This window comes from Perca flavescens, chromosome 21 (assembly GCF_004354835.1).
Source record: "Perca flavescens isolate YP-PL-M2 chromosome 21, PFLA_1.0, whole genome shotgun sequence".
In the NCBI taxonomy this organism is placed as follows: Eukaryota; Metazoa; Chordata; class Actinopteri; order Perciformes; family Percidae; genus Perca; species Perca flavescens.
In genome coordinates, this window is record NC_041351.1 from 15,993,118 (window position 1) to 16,013,801 (window position 20,684).

Genomic DNA, 20,684 nt, shown 5'->3' on the forward strand with positions numbered 1-20,684 from the left:
TCCCCCAAGAGCAAGCATTTAGTGCGACAGTGGCGAGGAAAAACTTCCTTTTAGGGAGAAACCTCGGACAGGCCCAGGCTCTTGGTAGTCGGTGTCTGACGTTGCCTGTTGGGGGTGTGATCAACAGTGGCAATAATAGTCACAATAAAAAATAATGGAACAGTGACTAGAAATAATAGTTGTGGTAGTTCATGGCATAGCAGGGCACTGCAGGGCGTTACAGGACGTAGCAGGGCACAGCAGAGCATAGCAGGGCGTAGCAGGACGTAGTAAGGCACAGCAGAGCATAGCAGGGCGTAGCAGGACGTAGTAAGGCACAGCAGAGCACAGCAGAGCATAGCAGGGCATAGCAGGACGTAGCAGGGCACAACAGAGCATAGCAGGGCATAGCAGGACGTAGCAGGGCACAGCAGAGCATAGCAGGGCATAGCAGGACGTAGCAGGGCACAGCAGAGCATAGCAGGGCATAGCAGGACGTAGCAGGGCACAGCAGGGCGTAGCAAGGTGTAACAGGGCATAGCAGGGCACGCAGCAGGACCACGGCGACAGCTGCAACCATGATTTAGGTGCCATCCTAATCCAAGGAAACATGCTGGGCAAAAAAAAACATAAGGACTCTGGGGAATAAGCTCCCCAGAGCTAGGTTAGTAACAAGCATTTCTGGGACAAGGATGCACACAGGTGGAAAGAAAGAGGAGAGAGAAGCTCAGTGTGTCAAAGGAAGTCCCCCGGCAGTCCAAAACTATAACAGCATAATTAAGAGGGACAGGTTACAAAAACAAAGCATGATATTTTACAATGTATCTGTCTTAAATGTAGACTTCCATCTTCCATTAAGGTGGATAGATTTATCGTTCACGCCACTGATTTAGGCCTACTTATTTTCATTGCACTGAAGAACTTTGATTTCAAAAGACAACACAGTGTGTCCCATTAGAACGAACCAGAAAATAGTAGGATGAGTACGCTTCCAGTTCTATTTCTGCCCCATGGTTGGAGACAAATCCTTCTGGCTGCGTGTAAATCATACAGCTAGGCGCAGATGAAGATGGGCTTTGGGGAATTATCCGCCCACACACACATTTTAAATTGAGATTTTTTCAAAGCACTTTACAGAGGATACATTCAAATGTCCTACTTACTCTATTTTTTTTTTTAAATAACAATGACATCTCTGCATGATTCATTAAATCAACACCCAACACTTTTTCTTTCTTTTCAGTTTCCTCTGCAGATGAGGAGGTGTAATGGGTCACCCTTTTTTAATGAGGTGTGCTCAATGCTCATCAGAAAATATTTTGATAGTGTGGGTTTCAGTAAAGTTTAAATGTCCCATGGTCTGTTGAGACTTTCTGGGACATTGCTGTTATCATCATGTGTCATGAGAATTCCGTAGTTTCTTCACAAAAACAGAAATTTGTAATGACATTTTGTAAATTGGAGCTGACGATGTGCATAGAAGGTGATGCGAAATATGTGCTTTTCATGTGAACCACAATGAAAATGTGTAAGTAAACGCATCTTTCACAGCAGATATTTTTGACTTGTCATAGTAGGAAAAGCACATATGTTTACTTACTAATAACATTAACGATGGCTCTGTTCTATTCAAGTGCCCCAGTAACTCATGACAGTGTAACAGTGAGCCAGCATGCACAATAGCAGGTGCCTGAAACTGAAGCAGCTAAATGGAATTCAGCCATCATTATTTTACTATTTACACAGTGATTTTCCTATATGTCTTCAGTGACAACAGACTATCAGCAGACATTAAAACTAAGTGATCACACAATAATGAAATGAAGCAGTTTGAAAATAGTCTACTAGGCAATTAGTGGTTGAAAGTAACTAAGTACATTTATTCAAGGCCTGTTAATGCACAGTTTTGAGGTGCTTTACTTAACTTGAATATTTCCATTTTTATTTCATTCTCCACTACATTTCATGAGGAAGTAATTAAAATTTCCCCCCAATAAATATATTGATAGCTATTAAAAGTTACTTTGAACAGTAGCTCTGCCACCACTGAAAACATTTGTTGTTCAAAGAGCAGGCTCTTGGGTTACCAGAGGCACCACAAGAGGGGACTGTATCATTCCCACCCAAAGAAGTGCTTTTGGTCAGTCAGCGTTCTCTGTAACAGCATCTAAAGACTGGAATATGTTGCCAATACCGATAAGAGAAGTAAATACTTATTGTTCTTTTACTGATTAGCTGAAGAACTGGCTTATTAATAACCAGATATGTGCACATTAGACTGCTGACGGCCTGTTGACTTTTTGCTGCCTGCCTGCAGATTTGTTTTGTCATGTTGCTTGTTGTATGATGATGTGTTGTGTTTGTTACTTGTTGTTGTGCATTGTTTGTTTTTTTTATGTTGGTCTGTGTATGTTGCTTTTATGTGTTGACTGTATTGTCATTTTATTGTATTTAATTTATTTTAGGTTGCCATTTTCAGACTGGCCAGGGACAACAGATGAAAATTAGCCTGCTGGGCTAAATCTGGCTCATTTACAGTTGCTTTGCTGTTGATTAATGAGCATTGTCCCTGTTAAATAAATAAAAAATGTGAAGATTTTACATTAAATACAAAACATATGGTCATCCTATACATTTATTTTTTTTAGATTAAACTGCTCAATAGTACAAAAAGAATTGGCTCAACAACATTGAAAAACATGAATACTTTTACTAAATTGATTAGTATATTTAGCTGTTAATACATCTGCACTTGAGAAAAAATGATTATGAATGAAGTATTTTACTTGTAATTGACAGGCGTGGAAGAAGAAGTCAGATCCTTGAGTAAAAGTAATGCCATAATGTAAAACTACTCTGTTTCAATGAAAGGTTTCTGCATGTTTACAGCAAGTAAAAGTATTATCAGTAAAATAAAACTCATTATGCACAGTGGTCTCTTTCACATTGTTACATTACATTATATTATTGTTTTATTATTATGAATGCATTAAGCAATGTTTTAGTGTTACAGCTGGTCGAGGTGGAGCTCATTTGAATAAGGCTGCTGTTTAATCTTTAACTGCATCATATTCTACACATTAATTAAATGTTTTGTGTGTTAAATATGAATCTGAAAAGTATAAGTACTTCAAAATTGTATTTGAGTACATTTAAGTTACTTTCACCCACTGATAATGGAGTATTCCTTTTGCTATTGCAAAAGATCCCAATGCTTCTTCCACAACTGCATGCTATGAAATTATCTGAAGTATAGCCTACACCTCTAAGTTATGCTGCACCTCAAATTTTACACCTCATATTAAGTCAAATTGAAAACAAAATACCACCTGTGGGACACCAATGATTCTGAAAGGCCAGAAGCCAGGCCAAAGCACCCCAGCATCATTTCCCCCTAACAAGCAGCATCCCATCCCCTGCATCTGGCTATGTTTAAAAATGTTTTTATTATAACAGTGAGGGAAGTGCCCGCATCTGCTCACGGGGCCCACAGTGTGGCCCCAGTGCTGAGGTGAATGCAGAGATAAGCGTATTTTGAGGAAGATGACCAGGAGGAGGAGGGCGGGGGAGGAGAGGCGAGAGGAGAGTGGATGGAGAGAGAGTGGGACCCGGATGCTGATGCGAGTGAGGCGAAGGAAGGAAGAGGAGAGAGAAAATATCGATTTACGGCAAGAAAACCGAAGGGAGTATAATACAGGGGCCTTTACCCTGCGCGAACTATTATCAGAAGTGAGGAGGGGAATAAGGCAGTCGATAATAGTGCTGGTTGATCTGCGGATATCTGTGTTTTTTTTGTACCTGTGCATCCGCCGGTGAGGGAGGAGGACACGCCAAAGGAGAGAGGAGAAGATGCTGTGATCCGCTACTTGCAGGGATGTAGAAACGGGGAGAGACAGGGAGGGGGAGGACTAGGCTACCTTAAAGATGGTTATTTTGCTAGGAATATGCGTTTCACCTCGAAATATTGTGAGAATGCAGTCTGATAAATCTTACCGTTTGGCGTTGCCTAGAAACTTCAGGAGGTGTCGGTTTTTTTGACAGGCGGCGCGAGACGGCCGTTGGTCCAGGCGTTAAAGCTAAAGCTAGCCTCGCTGCTGTGTGGGAGAGCGGCGGCGAGGCTAAATAGCATGTTGTTGCACCTGTAAAACAGGCCTGACAGACAGAATAACACTGATTTTATTTTCAGTGCTAACATCCACTCGATGTATTTGGCGTTTTGTTGGTAAACTCAACCAGCAAAGGATATCAATCTTTGCAGCAGACGTGGAAAAACACTGGTGGTTTTAAGCCTATAACGTTACTCTGCGATAATTTCCTTATTATCTGTCATATATAGCTAGTTAACGTTATATCTATGGTTAACGTTAACGTTATACATGTAAGTTAACGTATACGAATAAGATAGCTAATGCACAGGAGTGAATTCTCTTTAGTTTTGCCTAACTTATCATGTTTATCTTTAGGGTAGTGGTCAGTATTTAACGCTTAGAACAGCCTAATAACTTGCCATCATCTCCGTTTCTCTGCTTTAATCTAGGTAGTAAGCTGTTTTTGTTAAATATCACCGTTATAACGTTACCTGTTTACCGTGCTTCAGAACACAAATATTAAGCTTTGTGTATTAACCAGGTTTAGATAAACAATGTGAATTTATCATCCAGATGTTGTAACTCAGCACCAGTTTTTCCAGTGCATTTTTACACATTCACCCAGTAACTTTAGAGTGGCAGTGTTATCACTGAAATAGTCCTTCTAATTAAAGCACCATCTTGTATCCACCAATAACTGTATCCGCTGTATAATATCACAGTGCAATAACCATTGTGCAGTAGTTGTAGTGTATTAGCCTCCAGTAAGAGCAGTATGAGTAAGGAACTGTCTCTAAGTCAGTCAGCTCAATATGTTGGGCCCTACCGACTGGAAAAAACACTGGGGAAGGGACAGACAGGTGAGTAAACCAAACTGCATTTTAAACTACTAATTCATGTAAAAATGTATACTGTAGATGATGTCTGTCAGTCTCTTATTTTTGCCTCTCTACACCTCTCTCATTGTGTCTTTCAGGACTGGTCAAGCTCGGAGTCCATTGTATTACGAGTCAAAAGGTAGCGATCAAAATAGTCAACAGAGAGAAGCTGTCTGAGTCAGTCCTGATGAAGGTACAGTATGATGCTATTGAGGCTGTTGCAGTGACAATAATGCTATTTTTGCATACAGCAAGATGTGTTATTCTGTCCACTAACATGTGCTCCATATTCTCTATATTTAACTTCTGTATTAGTGTATACATTAACCTCTGTTCTGTTGCTTCAAAATTACACTTGTGCTCTGCTTTAGTACTGTATCTCCTCTCCTTTTCTTTACATCTATCTCTTCTCTCTAACCAGGTTGAGAGGGAGATTGCCATTCTGAAACTGATTGAGCATCCGCATGTGTTGAAGCTGCATGATGTTTACGAGAATAACAAATACCTGTGAGTTTCCTCTCTGCATTCAAAAGAGCCTCACAACTGGGCTCAGTGCAGTCTGCATGCTTTTCTTTTGCTGAATACTGAACTTTGGAGCAGGGTGGGTATAAATATTACTCTAAGAACTGTATTAATCTGCTTTCATCACTCTAATCTTACTTTTCCTTCACCTTTTACAATTATTCTGAAAAGTTTTTTATTTATCTTACTCGCTAAAATGCTTTAACACTGATGTAAAACAGCTGTTGGAGTAGACAGGCAGGTTGGCTAAAAGTGAGTACATAAAAAAGGTAAATCACAAGATTTCATCTCAATATTGTGAGTCCCAGAATCCAACATCATACATTGATGGTATCTAACAGTTTAAGAGTGTCTGAGGTTAGATGTTTTTATTATTATTATTATTTTTTTTTGTCCCTCCTCTTGTCACTTAGAGATGAACTTTTGGAATCACACTGTATGTCGACAGGTACCTGGTGTTGGAGCATGTGTCAGGAGGAGAGTTGTTTGACTACCTGGTGAAGAAGGGCCGACTGACTCCGAAAGAGGCCAGGAAGTTCTTCAGGCAGATCATCTCTGCTTTGGATTTCTGCCACAGTCATTCCATCTGGTTGGTTTTTGAAGAGAGCAATGGTTCTTGAATTAAACGCTTAAAACAATGACAAATTGATGCCAATTCGATGTGTCACGGCATAATAAGTCATAAGCTGCCTTAGTCAGTAACATCAAAAATGTATCTTAAACATTCCTCTTTATTACTGACTTGATGTTTCAAGGCACTTATCATCCTTAAATTTCTTTTAGACAAATTGACACAGTTTTGTGATAGCGTATCAAGTCATAAATTAGTGGAAGAACTTGTGATTGTGCAGCATGAGTCAACAGTGACAGTTAAGCTGAAATGCCATAATCAGCACTAGAAGACTTATAGTACCTGTTGTGTGCAGTCACAGAGACCTGAAGCCTGAGAACTTGCTCCTGGATGAAAAGAACAACATCCGCATCGCTGACTTTGGCATGGCCTCCCTCCAGGTGGGGGACAGTCTGTTAGAGACCAGCTGTGGGTGAGTACCGACACTGTGAGGGTGTTCATAAATAATGTGTACGCACATAAAATGGTCATATTTTGTATTTCAGAAACAATGTAAATCTATGCATACTACATCATGTATTCTTTACCATAAAGAGTACTGTAGTTTCCACAGAAGCTAAAGACTTTTTTTTAATACTGTGTATACTTACCAGTTTTATTGCCAATTCTTCCAGAATTGTAAACATAGTAATGTTGCTTGTAACACATTTCTTTCATTATAGATCACCACATTATGCTTGCCCTGAAGTTATACGGGTAAGTGTTCCTCAAATGTTGGTACCTGTAATATAAATAAGCAGATTATGTTAATACATTATTCATTCAGTGGCATTGTTACATGAACTAAACACAAACACATCACTAATTGTTTTAAAGTCATAAAAAAATCATTTTAAAAGTCTCAATGGAATATAGAGGCTGTCACTTGGGTTGTTTTGCATACAAGAATATTATCCAGTTCTGTCAACAAAACATGGTTTCAATGTTTTTTGGACTGAGACTGACTAAATGATGGATCATAATGGATTACGGTGTTTCTTTTTTTTTTATTAAGATTTCTTGGGTAAGCCTTAAATGAGCTGAAATTATCTCAGTGAATTCAATCAATGAATGTGGCTCATTTTGGTTTTGAAATAGTGAATTCACATGAATTCTGACTTTGGCAGGGAGAGAAATATGATGGACGGAGAGCAGATGTGTGGAGCTGTGGGGTCATCCTTTTTGCTCTACTGGTGGTAAGTCTTTTAGTCCTGTTTTTAGAGGTTGATCCCTTTGTAAATACCCCTTTGTGTGTTTGCAGTTCTTACTTCCCAAGTCAACTTTATTTTAATCTGTCTTTCTTTTATTCCCTCTCTCCCCTTTTCTCATACAGGGCGCCCTGCCCTTTGACCATGACAATTTACGCCAGCTCCTGGAGAAGGTGAAGAGCGGGGTGTTCCACATGCCCCACTTCATCCCTCCGGACTGCCAGTCTCTGCTCAAAGGCATGATTGAGGTCAACCCTGAAATAAGGCTCACGGTATGAGACTGAGCGATGTGCTCACACACAGGCGGCTCATAGACAGGGGGTCTGAATGCCGCCTAAACACCTGGAATTTATACAATTCTCATATGCAGGCTGTATCCAGATATAAATTGTCCACATTGAATTGGGATTGCCTCTCATTCCTTCCTTTTGAATATATGGGGATTGAAGAGAGCAGCTTTATTGGACTGCTGTCATTAAAGCAACACTAAAGGACTTTCCGCTTCGGTCCCCCTACAGGTTGGAAGCGGAATTGTCCATTACCGCTGTCGTAATGTGTCATTATGTCTAATCAAACTACAGATCCGCTACCTGATCTGGCAAACCGGTAATGGACAATCCTGCTTCCAACATGTAGGGGGACTGAAGTGGAAAAGTGCTTTAGTTTGCTTTCATATTAATCATTTTTTAGATGCCTGCTTGTCTTTACTTTTGCATTTTGTGGCTGGATCTATAGCATTTTGATTATCAGAGTTGATATGGATTAGAGACATAGTAGTCTATATTGACGATGTTTCAATTACGCAATAGTTCCGGTGCCGCCTGATGACCCTCACCTTCCGCTTTCTTTGTGTTGGCATTCTAAACTCCCGTCGATTCGGAAAACATCCTCTGAGCTAGAACTGACAATGAAATTGTGGTTATTTTTTTCGCAGTAAGATTCTCATCACACACTCGACAGCCATTTTAATTCCAGAGCTCGCCTCCCTACGTGCACATGGTCCACCAAAACAAGTTCCTTACCGAGGCTATTTTGCAGGGGCACCGTACCACTGCTTAGCGCCGCCCAAGACGATTATGATTGGTTTAAAGAAATGCCAATAAACCAGACCACGCTTTTCTCCTACCCAGGAACGTTGTGTGGACTAGCCAGACTTATCTCCGCAGCGCTGCCGAGATAAGTCTGGCAATGCGAGACTAGAGATAGAGTTGCGTTTACAGTGGTGCATTATAAATAATCAGTAATCAGAAGGACGCATGCACATTGCGATTATAATGTACAATATTCAGAACTGATTAGGTGTCTTGTGCATGTTAAGAAAAGTGTCTGGTGTGAAATGTTAACCCAGCACAGCTTTGTGGCCATATGGCTGTTAACAGACTGTAGAAACTAATGGCCCCATCTGCCCTGTCACCCTTTAAAGCTCGAGGCCATCCAGAAACATGCCTGGTATCTGTGAGTATTCGTTCATTTTTACACACCTCACTGTTGAATAAAATAGTAATTTAAAGTGATGCATCAGATTTAATCGTATATACGACTATATCTGTATCATTCAAGTGGTTTTCATTGTGTGTTGTGTGTGTGTGTGTGTGTGTGTGTGTGTGTGTGTGTGTGTGTGTGTGTGTGTGTGGCTCCCAGGGGTGGTCGTAATGAGCCGTGTCCTGAGCAGCCTCCTCCCAGGCGAGTGTGTGTGAGGCGAATCCTGTCCCTGACTGAGCTAGACCCAGATGTGTTGGACAGCATGCACTCGCTGGGTTGTTTCCGAGACCGAGGCAAGCTCACACGGGATTTGCAATGCGAAGAGTAAGTATTTTTTTCAACTCTTAACTGTGTTTCACAGTGCCCGATTGTACACTGAGTGACCAGAAAAATGGAAACACTTAGATATAATGCCATGCAATAGCCATGTAACAGACACACTACTGCTTTACTTACAACGGACAGATAGGGTGCCCACATAGCTCAGTTGGTAGAGCTAAAAATATATAATTTTAACAAGATAGAATAACAATATAGTAAACTGGACAACAACATTAAACAGAAAATAAGATTATTCAAATCTTAAAACACCTCTCACAGTGTCAACAACAATTAAATAGTATATGTTGCACAAATTTAGTTATACTTATAGTTGTACTTATTTCAGGACTTTTGTATTGGATTGTGTACGGGAGTTACTATTATTCTGGTTACTCAGTCATGTACTTGAAGAGTTTCCACATCTGATTTTTATTGACCCAAGTGTATTGTGGACAGACATTTTGAGTGCTGTCTGAAAGCGGAGAGGGGATATGGTTTCCTCTCCATCATGCCGTGTGAAACTCCTGTTCTGAATCAGGTTGAGTGACTCGCCACAGGGTTAAAGCATGCAAGATGGTGGATACACTGAAGCGGTGTGATCTAGCCTCACAAATATCAAAGTCATGGTGCAGTCAGGTGCTCCTTGTCACAACAAAGTGATATTGAGGGCTTTGAATGATGTGCTGGTTTGCTCTCGAAAAGGTCTGCGTTTTGTTGCTGTGACGTAGTAAGTATAGGACTGCAGCCTTTGGCGGATCCAACCCCTGAACAAAGCTTAGTATGGAACAGTGTAAGAGTATTTATGTTCTGTCCAATCTCTTCCAGGAACATTTTTTTTAGCGGAAAGTAGTGGATAAACAGGCTTACCTACTCTAGTCACATATTGCTCCTTTCTACTTCGTCTTCTTCTTTCTTTCCAAGTTTCAACATCTCATCCGATGACTTTCTCTCTGTTTCTCTCAGAGAAAACCAAGAGAAGATGATCTATTACCTGCTGCTGGACAGGAAAGAGCGCTACCCCAGCTATGAGGATGAGGATTTGCCACCGCGCAATGATGTAGGTCAGTCATTAGGGGGCAGGAGGGATCCACTCAAGGGCGAGAGCTACTTTTCTCTGCCTCAGTTTCTGTGAAGGAATTGTACCACAGTCAGTGTCTGGTGTCGCACACAGGTACTCATTACCTCTGCCAATGAATTTGCGATTATTTGAGATCATTTTTTAAACATGATTACATTTTGGATTAAATATTTTGCACTGATAGCCTAAGAATCAGTAACTGTGATCTCCTCTATTAGCAATAAAACGTAAAGCAATATGAAAGACAGACAGACAAAAATGTTTGCCCAAGTGCCTACTTGTTGGGCAAAAAGCCTCCCTAGTTCTGTCTTTATGGTCTTTATTTTTATGGAATCATGTGTAACATTTTACCAACAATAAGACATAATTGTCTTTAAAGATATTCAAAACAGACTTTGCAGGACATCTACAAGATTTCTCTATGGGACAAAACTGGGAGAAGGCAGCTATTCTGTCTGTGCAAATAAAGCTACGTTTATCACAGTCACAAATAATGCAGCGAGCCAAAAGCCTGTGGAAAGAATCACTTTCATCATAATCATACTTTTTAGTATTGCAAAAGAGAAAATAAAAGTGATAAAAGGGAGCGGGGTGATGAAGATGCAGCAACATCTCTGACTAACAGGAAGCACTAGGTTTTAATTTGAAATGTCTTATTATTTTGAGAAACACTTTAACAATACCACTTTCAGGGGAAACAAACAAACAATCTTTTTGAGAGAAATCTTTTTTTTTTATGGCAGTTGCACGACATATCATGTAATGTTATTAAAAAATGCAGCTTTAACATAATCTTTAAACTGCTATTGGATGTTGGTAAATCCTGTCATAACTTTATGGTGGTATTCTACAGCAGACCCTCCTCGAAAGCGTGTTGACTCTCCAATGCTGACGCGCCACGGCCGCTGTCGCCCCGAGAGGAAAAGCTTGGAGGTACTGAGTGTTACTGAACAGGGGTCCCCTACCCCACCTCGCAGGGCCCTGGACACAGCTGCACACAGCCAGAGGTGCAGTATATTATGTTTATACAGTACACACACTCATATGTTGCATACCAAGAGTGCATGTCGCACACAGTTTCTTGTTGGCTATACACTGTCTTTGTTCACAATCTTTTGACCTCTGGTCTGTTTGTCAGGTCTCGCTCAGTCAGTGGAGCATCAACCGGTCTCTCCTCCAGCCCTCTCAGCAGTCCCAGGGTAAGGGCCTGCTGGCCAAATTTTAACAAACTCTACACCGTTTTGTTTTGATTACCTGCACTGTCTCTGAAACATGATGCAAGCATGCTTTAGAAAATATTAAATTTCCAACATTAATTTGTATTATTTCACTCCTACCTGTAATTTACAAGTACAAGTACAGGACTTTGGACAATTTTTGGGGTCCATCTTAAAACAATAGTCAGGTGCCCATATGGGCCTTTAAGCTGTATTAATTCTTCCCGTTCATACTGGCCTTCCCAATGCCTCCGAAAGTTACAGTCGTTTATTGAATTGCCTCTTTGGGTTTTTAGCCCTCTGCTGCAACTCGGCTTAAGATAAGCTTTAGGAAGGATTGTGGATTTTGTCCCCCATCACTTATATTGAAAGCATATTAAGAAGGGATATCTTAATAGCTAGTATGAACAGGAGGAATGACTACAGCAAGCAAAAACTCTTTCAATGTTTATATGGGCACCTAATTATTGTTTTAGGACTGACTGAAACATTTTGAACCTATCCTTTAAAGCCTCAATCTTCTATGTGTGTGCTCAACATGGTTAGCATTTCCATTGGGCCCCAGATTGTACATTGTGCTCATATTTAGGACATGTATATTCTGACAGTTAGGTGATAACGGTACTGTGTTAACCAATTGTAGTTTGGGATTTTGAAGTATTTCTGACAGTAAGATGGGACTGGGCAATAATAGCTTTTTACATGTAATTTTGAATGTGTTACTAATTATAGTATACACTATCAATATTGGAATGCTGATATACCAATAATATATAACTTTCGCAACTTTTTTTTGACAGTATTGCCTACCCCGATATTAAACTGCTTTAAAAAAAAATTTAACCACACTCCACAACCCTCTAAAATATCCATTTATAAAGCTCCTCAGTCAGTCATTCTTACACATCATCACAACACCAGATCCTCTGATTAAATCTCACCCAACTGGAGGTTTGTGTGGCATTTTTATTCTGTCTTCATATCACTTCTCTTCTTCACCATGCATGAACTAGCTGTATGCACAGTTGTTAAGAATGTACCATAGAACCGTAAATTAGATGATTTATTTTTGTTTATGGCGTTATTTGCTTTCCTGGTCTGCTCAAGTTCTGAACTGCATTACATTATTAAACAGTCCATAGATGGTGACTGAATCAACCTTAACTGCCAGCAATAACTAAACAGTAACACCTTCACTGACACTATCCTTTGTCACTGCATTTTTAACCCTGTCACAACCACAACTCTCACTAAACCTTCACTCACATAAAATACTAATGGCACAAAAGACTAAAGCCCCGAAATGAAAGCTTTTATAGACAGCACTGGTAGTATTGCATTTGACACTTTCACTTCTCACAAGATGCACTCTTTTGTCACGAAGCATGATATTCATTTCCATCCTTTCTCCATGTTCCATCCCCTCTCTTTCTTGTTATCCATCTCTCCCACCCCCCACCCCGCCCCACAAACCCACTCCCCAGTCCTATCAAAGCCCCGTCTTCACTTTCAGCCAATCAGACGTCACCTCTGCCACCGCTACCCCGCTCCCAAAGGAGCCCAAACAGGGAAACGCCACTACTCCTCGCTCAGCTCGGGCTCATGACAAGCTCAAAGCTCCCCCCAACCCAAAGACCCAGACCCTGCCCACCAAAGGACCGGCCGACCGACCCCATCTGCAGCCCATCAAGTCCTTGCCTCTGCACAACCCATCCTCCCGCTCACCCTCCCCTTCTTCGCTCCTGTCACCCATCCCTCGTTTCTTCTTCCCGTCGTCCTCTGTCCTAAAGTCAGTGACTAAGAGCTTCTACCCAAACTCTACCCACTCTGTGCCGCAGGTCACTCCCCAAGGCTCTCCGTTGCCCACACCCTTGGGCACCCCTGTCCACCACCCTCACCACCCCTCCTCTACCCCGCCCTCCTCTTCCTCATCCTCATCCTCCTCGCGGGCGGAGGGAGGGGGAGGGGTGGGCTCGCTGTCGCTGACCCCACCCTCCAGCCCAGGAGGGGGAAGCGGCATGGCAGCCAGCAGCTCTGCCCACTGGAGGACTCGCCTCAATTCTTTCAAGAACAACCTGCTGGGCTCACCTCGTTTCCATCGCCGTAAACTGCAAGGTGAGTTTGGTACGTTCACCTTAATATTATGCTCGTTTCATTTTATTTCTTCCGATGCACTAATATCTGTATAGGACAACTAAACTGAAGTTGGGCATTAGTTTCAAAAGGTTTCCTCCATTCTTACACTGGTAAAACATCAATTTTCTGTTTTAGCATACAGTATACCAGACCCTTTATAATGGTAATGGATTATATCTCAAATATTACTTTCTTCTGGCTTCCAGCTAAAGATCTAATTGTGTACACAAATTTTCATTTTAATAGTGAGTTGTCTCTTTCAGTTCCTACATCAGAAGACATGTCCAGTCTAACACCAGAATCCAGCCCTGAGTAAGTCACACTCCTTGAGATAAATTGCTGAGGTGTCACTTGTTTTCACTCTCTAAAGCGGTGTGTCTCTGCTCTTGGATGTTTTCTATGGCTCCGTGTATTTGCTCCTACTGTATATTTTTTTGTTTGGCTACCAGGCTGGCTAAGAAGTCGTGGTTTGGGAACTTCATTGGCTTGGAGAAGGAGGAGCAGATCTTTGTGGTGATCAGAGACAAACCTCTGAGTTCTGTCAAAGCCGACATTGTCCACGCCTTCCTGTCCGTGAGTATCTGATGTGGTCTGTCTTTCGCGCCTCTCACTATCAAAGCTCGTTTGTAGAAAGCATGGCTCTCACTGGCAAAGCTGTAAGGACTTCACACGCACTCTCATACTGTACGCACTTCCTTTCTTTCATTATTTCACTTTTCTCTTTATTTCAGTCTTGCTCATTCGTGGCATGTTGATGGATCACTTTGCTTTTACCAATGGCTCACTCTTTCTCTCTTCTCCTTACCCTCACCCTCACCCTCACCCTTTGTCTCCCTATACTCACGTTGGCCCCCGTACCTCTCCCGCCTCGTAAGTCTGTCGGTCTCTCTGCTTCTTCTCTGTCTCCCCACCACACAGATCCCGTCACTCAGTCACAGCGTTCTCTCCCAGACCAGCTTTCGAGCCGAGTACAAGTCCTCCGGCGGTCCCTCTGTCTTCCAGAAGCCCGTCAAGTTCCAGGTGGACATTGCTTTCTCCGAAGGCGAGAGGGAGCGAGACAGGGAGAGGACCGAGAGGGAAGGCAGGAGGGAGACGGGAATCTACAGCGTGACGTTCACCCTCATTTCAGGCAAGTGGAGCGGACATTTAACCCTTTCAATTGGGAATTGAATTAAACTTTATTAACATTTTGTAAGTAGTTTTGGTTGTACTTACTTTAAATAAAAGTTTGGCATTTTGGGGAAGTACAGAGAGTTACAGTATAAGGGAGGATAAATTCCGTTGGGTTTGTTATGTTACTGTTGGACACATCCAGGCTAGCTGTTTCATCCTGTTTCCAGTCTTTATGCTTAGCTAAGCTTACAGGCTGCTGGCTGTAGCCTTATGTAACAATTTTGTATTATCTACCTTTAAGGACGGGAATATTTCATAAACTATTCCTTTAAATAAATAAATAAATAAAAAAACTGGCTCTGGATGCTTGGCCAGATCCTTAGTTGTGTTTACTTGTTCTCTGATTCAGACATTTCCTGAATGAAATCATAATTTTGTTATTTTTAATACTTTATTTTAAGACTGAATTTTGTGTAGACATTGGGAGTGATGCATCTGAAAAGTAAGTGGGCTACCAAATTAATTATATGTTTTGAAAATAGTATAGTTATGGTTTTGGTCCTGAAACTGTTTGGAAATTCAACTATAAGCATTTAAACACACAAAGCATGTGATGAGTTAAAGGCAATGATAAAATCAAGGAATACAAAATTATATTCATAGCGAGAGACAACTCACCCAGTTACAGAAGTCAGGAAAGATTTGACCACTCTTAGAAGTAAGTCACTTATATACAGTTGTGTTCAGAATAATAGCAGGTCCAACATCACTAACCTCATACATCAAATATTTTGGTAGAAGTGATATTTCTACATGGCAAATAATTTACTAGTAAGTGTTGTAGAGTCATAGAAAACCAACAGACTCAACAGTCATGACATGCATGCTGCTCATTCTGTGTAATTGAATCTGTAATTGAAAGGGGCATGTTCAAAATAATAGCAGTGTTGTGTTCACTTAGTGAGGTGATTGATTCTGTGAAGACACAGACAATTATGGCCCATATTTAAGGAAGGAAGGAAGCAAATGTTGTGCATGCTGGTTATAGTGCATTTCACACTGAAATACTCAGCAAAATGGGTCGTTCCAGTCATTGCTCTGAGCAACAGCGGACTTTGATTAAAAAGTTGATTGGAGAGGGGAAAACATATAAAGAAGTGCAAAAAACTATAGGCTGCTCAGCCAAAATGATTTCATATGCCTTGAAATGGCATCCAAAGCCTGAACGACGTGGGAAAAAACGGTCAACCATTCGAATGGATCGAAGAATAGCCAAAATGGCAAAGGCTCAACCAATGATCAGCTCCAGGAACATCAAAGAAGACTTAAAGTTACCTGTGAGTACTGTTACAACCAGAAGAAGGCTATGTGAAGCAAAGTTATCAGCTAGAAGCCCCCGCAAAGTCCCATTGCTGAAAAAAAGACATGTACCGAATAGGTTGAAATTTGCCAAAGGACACATTGACTGGCCAAAGGAGAATTCTGTGGACTGATGAGAGCAAAATTGTTCTTTTTGGGTCTAGGGGCCGCAGACAGTTTGTCCGACAAGCCCCATGCACTGAATTCAAGCCGCAGTACTGTGAAGACAGTAAAGCATGGTGGTGCAAAAATCATGTTATGGGGATGTTTCTTATACTGTGGTGTTTGGCCTATTTATCGCATACCAGGGATCATGGATCAGTTTCAATACATCAAAATACTTGAAGAGGTCATGTTGCCTTATGCTGAAGAGGAGTGCCTTTGAAATGGGTCTTTCAACAAGACAATGACCCAAAACACACCAGTAAGCGAGCCAAGTCTTGGTTCCAGATGAACAACATTGATGTTATGGAGTGGCCAGCCCAATCCCCAGACCTCAGTCCCATAGGTGACATCAAAAATGTTGTTTCTGAGGCAAAACCCAGTAATGCAGAGGAATTGTGGAATGTAGTGCAATCGTCCTGGGCTGGAATACCTGTTCACAGGTGCCAGAAGTTGGTTGACTCCATGCAACACAAATGTGAAGCAGTTCTCAGAAATAATGGTTATGCAACTAAATATATTAGTGCAGTGATTCAGAGTAAAGCAAACCCTTGAGACATTTTTCAGTTTATACAGTAAATGTTTGAGTTTGTAAAGAAAAATGCAAATACTGCTATTTGTTTTTTAACAGCCTAATATTCCTTTTTCTTCACTTTCTGTAAAGGTATAACACAAACTTGATCAATTTTGGTCATGTTTTGATTTAGAATTGAATGTGCAGTGTTCCCAATGCATTGATATTATGGAATTAAAAGCTATTCAAAGGATTTTGAATAGCTTTTACGGTATGCTTTCATCAACGCTCACACCTCTCTACAGGATTGGTTGTTTAGGTGGTTTGAGCTTCTCCTCCCAAGCCACCAACCTATAGGATGACAGCACATATTGCAATCACAGCATTTTTTTAAGATCATTGTATAAGACACATCATCTCAAACTTTGGTAAATTAGTATTGTACTCACTCCTCAACCTAATCTCAAGTGATTTCCCTTTCTTCTGCTTCCACATCAGCACCACGAAAAAAGGCCAACACATGACCAGTACATGTAATCACCCAGGGGGTTATGTCATGCAAATGTAGGAAAGTATAGATGATGAATCCAAAATACTTTTTCCCCAAACTCAAGTATCATATTGTGTGGTGCATCTCCAGGTCCGAGTCGCAGGTTCAGACGAGTGGTGGAAACAATTCAAGCCCAGCTTCTCAGCTCCCATGATCAACCCATGGTGCAAGCCCTATCTGGTGAGACTGCTTTTACACACTTATGTCCACTAGAGTTTTTCTAGGTACCGGTACGTACAAGAGCACTAGTATTTAACAATGACACAATTTTCTTTTTGATGTGTTTCTTTTTTGAAATATCTTTTTTTATGTTCTTCTACATGACCAATACTTCTTTATTTGTGCTGGAAACATTTTTCTATATTTACAGAAGAGGATGGTGCCGTTTTCACCAAAACCAACCTATCTGCTATGCCATGAGCATTCTGTCTGTATTCACATTTAATCTTTTGCTCAAGCGGTTTTCCTTTCAAGGCTCCCATCGCCTGCAGTGGCCGAAGCAGAGGGAGAACGGTAGTTGCCGCCTCTGACTTTCAGGCTCAACCCCCACTTTTTTAAATCACACCTGCATTTCATTCATTCCTGGCCCTGACCCATAGACACTGTAGTATCATGTATACGTCGAGAGTCACTTTCCTGTTTTCCTCTCCTGATCCCTTCCCAGATGAGAAGAATGGCCGGCCCCATGGGACCCCCACCCGCCAAAACTCGAGGCGCTCCGAGGGTGGGGGTGACAGGTGTGAGTGGGGCGACCGAGCAGATGGCGGAGGCATAGGCGGCAGCGGGGGAGTTCTGCAACGCAGAGGCTCGGCAAAGGAGAGAACCCGACTGCTGTCCTCCAACGGAACCCAATCCCAACCGTAGGCTAGAAAGTGAGAGCATGCAGCGGGATGCCTGAACTACACCGGAAAGAAGACCAAGTATCCCTGCAAGCCATGAGCTACTCCCACTCTTCCTTGACTAAGTTATTGAAGGTGCTTGACCATAGCAAGGATTGAGCCTTTTCCCCATCACGTTTTTTTTTTTTTTTTTTTCCTCAACTCAACATTCTTTTGATCTTCTGGATCACCAGGATTCCTACCCTTAAATGAGAACCAAGTGTTAAGGAATCACCCTTTAATGAAAAAAAAAAATATGTGAATGAGCAGTTTTGGTATCCATCATAGATACAGCTTCACAGATCAAACTAGGAATTTTGAATTGCTAATGTGCATGCCAGTTAGCAAATCAGCCTGCTAAAGGATGCTGAAATGATCAGATAGGCTAGTCTACCATATCATTGTAATACAGTATCTGACACCAAAAAGAAATAATGGTCTCACTCTTAAAAGTAACCAGTGCGCTCATATCATTATCAAGCAACATGCAACTACCAGTCCATACTGAAAGAAATATAGATGTATCTCAGCAGATGAACCCTAAGAGTTATCAACCTGCTCCCACTTCAGTGAGTGGTGATGAGCTGAACAAAACGTCCGCATTTTCTCAGGAGAAACTACACCCTGGAATTCCAGCAGTGTCTTCTCCTGAGGTAAAGAAAAACCAACAAAGTAAGCTAAGTAAGTGAATGTGAAAAAAAAAAATATTTTTTTATTTAGTTTTTATTTATTGTTTACAAATGTATTTTGAGGATGTCAGTAGCACAGTGATAGCAGTAAAGGCAGTAACTGAAAATACTCTACAGTGGCGGAGAGGGGAAGCTGTTTACCAGTTTATTTTAAGAAGGCAATCTTTTAAAGTTAAACGTTGTGATTCTTTTGTATTTTCTTTTTACTCAGAGACAATATAAAACAATGCATCTAAGATTTTTGCATTGGACTCTTGTTGCTCTGAAGAAAAGTATTTTTTGATTTGAACAGAAATATGAACATTACTTTATGAAAACACAAACAAACAAAAAAAAAACACTATGAGTGAATAGTTCCATGAACCTCATCACAGCTGTTTGTGCCCAGATTGAATGAGAAAAGCATTCCTGGCCCGCGGATCAAACAGAAGCCACCTTTCTCGCAGAGCTTGTCTCCTATTGCCATAGTATTCATCTACTGACTCAGAATAAAATAAAACAACAAAAAAAAAAGACAACATAAATTCATCAATGGACATTTTCATAATGCCGGACTAAGGCTTGCGATGTCAATTCCTTGTTGAACAGGACTTCAAAATGGGAAGCAAACAAAGAGTCTCCTAACCCCATGCTCCTCACTTCAGTGTTCACCAACAAGCCAAGTAGTCCATCACTGCACCCACGCTCATCGCCAGAGTCGCACCATTCTGCAAGCAGACGTAGCAACTCGGGACAGTCATGTATTACTCCAGCACTCTATCAGACTACAGTAGTTGATGTTTTTCACCAGTCTTCCATACAGCACAATATGCAACAAAAGTGCAGAATGTTTTCAGAGAGATACACAGTGCTACAGTTCTGTTTATTTTAAAGGCATTTTGTTTTGGTTTTTATATTTGTCCACTTACTTATCCATCTATTTATTTATATTTATTTACTTTTTTGGTCACGTGGTTGTTTGTGTCATGTATTTGTTTACAAACTAGATTTTATGCCAACAAAAATTCATCAAGCGCTAATTCAAGAAAACTGTTCTATTTCACTTCTCATTATAGCAGTACTGACAAGTTGCTCTGATCTTACTTCTCCAGTGATGTTTATATCTTACATCTCTTTTATCACACTTATCTCTGGTAACTGGAACGTGTGTGTGAGACGGGTGGATGGTGGCTGAGTGAGAGTGAGCTGAAAACTTTGCAGCAGATGCATTTTGAGCTAATCACATACGGAGATTTCGACTGACCCAGGAATATATCACATTAACTAACATAGCCAAACCCTACCAGGCATTCTCACACACATTAAAATGCTTGCTAATTTTCATCATCTCTTGCTTTTATGCCTTGTCCCTTTGACCAGTCTGTTGGCCTCTTCACCTGTTGTGTAGCCATCACCAAAAGAGAAATTGTACAAAGTTGTTTGCCTCACTGTCCGTACGCACTCTTTGATTGCTCATCATCACCACTTTCATCTTTCTCATCACCACATCACCTCCACTTTCATTGACCCAACTCTGGCTAAGATTGTAAACTATTCTCCATTCATAAGGGTCAGTAGAATAAGGTGTTTAAAAAATGAAATGTCTGTATCATAATTTAAATATAAAAAGTGCACTATTATAACAATTGCCTGTGATAAAAAGAACAATTATGGTTGAATTGATGGTCAAAATAAAGAGAGATCCACCTCATTGTTATGGTTACAATAATAAACCCTAAATTAATGTGTGTGTCTATTTAGTTTCTGGTTTAAAATGGCTTATGTTCATTTTACGTGGCTGTTTCTTTTACTTTGCACTAATGCCGAAAAAGGTAAAGCCTTAGATGCAAACATTATTGTAGTATTTGCTATAATATCAAATACTATAATAATCACAACATTAACCTAAACCTAAATGGTC

General features: G+C 40.8%; 1 protein-coding gene across 9 annotated transcripts; it reads left to right on the forward strand.

The window, feature by feature from the left end:
* Positions 1 to 3,572: 3,572 nt before the first annotated feature.
* brsk1a (BR serine/threonine kinase 1a) lies at positions 3,573 to 20,509 on the forward strand. Of its 9 annotated transcripts, none has more exons than XM_028568630.1 (19): positions 3,573 to 4,927; positions 5,044 to 5,138; positions 5,367 to 5,452; positions 5,916 to 6,056; positions 6,394 to 6,510; positions 6,761 to 6,794; positions 7,205 to 7,273; positions 7,411 to 7,557; positions 8,709 to 8,740; positions 8,927 to 9,091; positions 10,052 to 10,149; positions 11,020 to 11,173; positions 11,305 to 11,365; positions 12,868 to 13,507; positions 13,783 to 13,831; positions 13,969 to 14,092; positions 14,438 to 14,648; positions 17,308 to 17,397; positions 17,870 to 20,509. In XM_028568630.1, the coding sequence occupies exons 1-19, from the start codon at positions 4,843 to 4,845 to the stop codon at positions 18,079 to 18,081; spliced, it is 2,610 nt and encodes an 869-aa protein (XP_028424431.1). In that variant the 5' UTR covers positions 3,573 to 4,842; the 3' UTR covers positions 18,082 to 20,509. The 9 variants fall into 9 exon arrangements, with proteins under 9 accessions (XP_028424431.1, XP_028424434.1, XP_028424433.1 ...); XM_028568633.1 differs by having other exon boundaries at positions 17,882 to 20,509; XM_028568632.1 differs by having other exon boundaries at positions 12,868 to 13,498.
* The last annotated feature ends 175 nt before the right edge of the window (positions 20,510 to 20,684 follow it).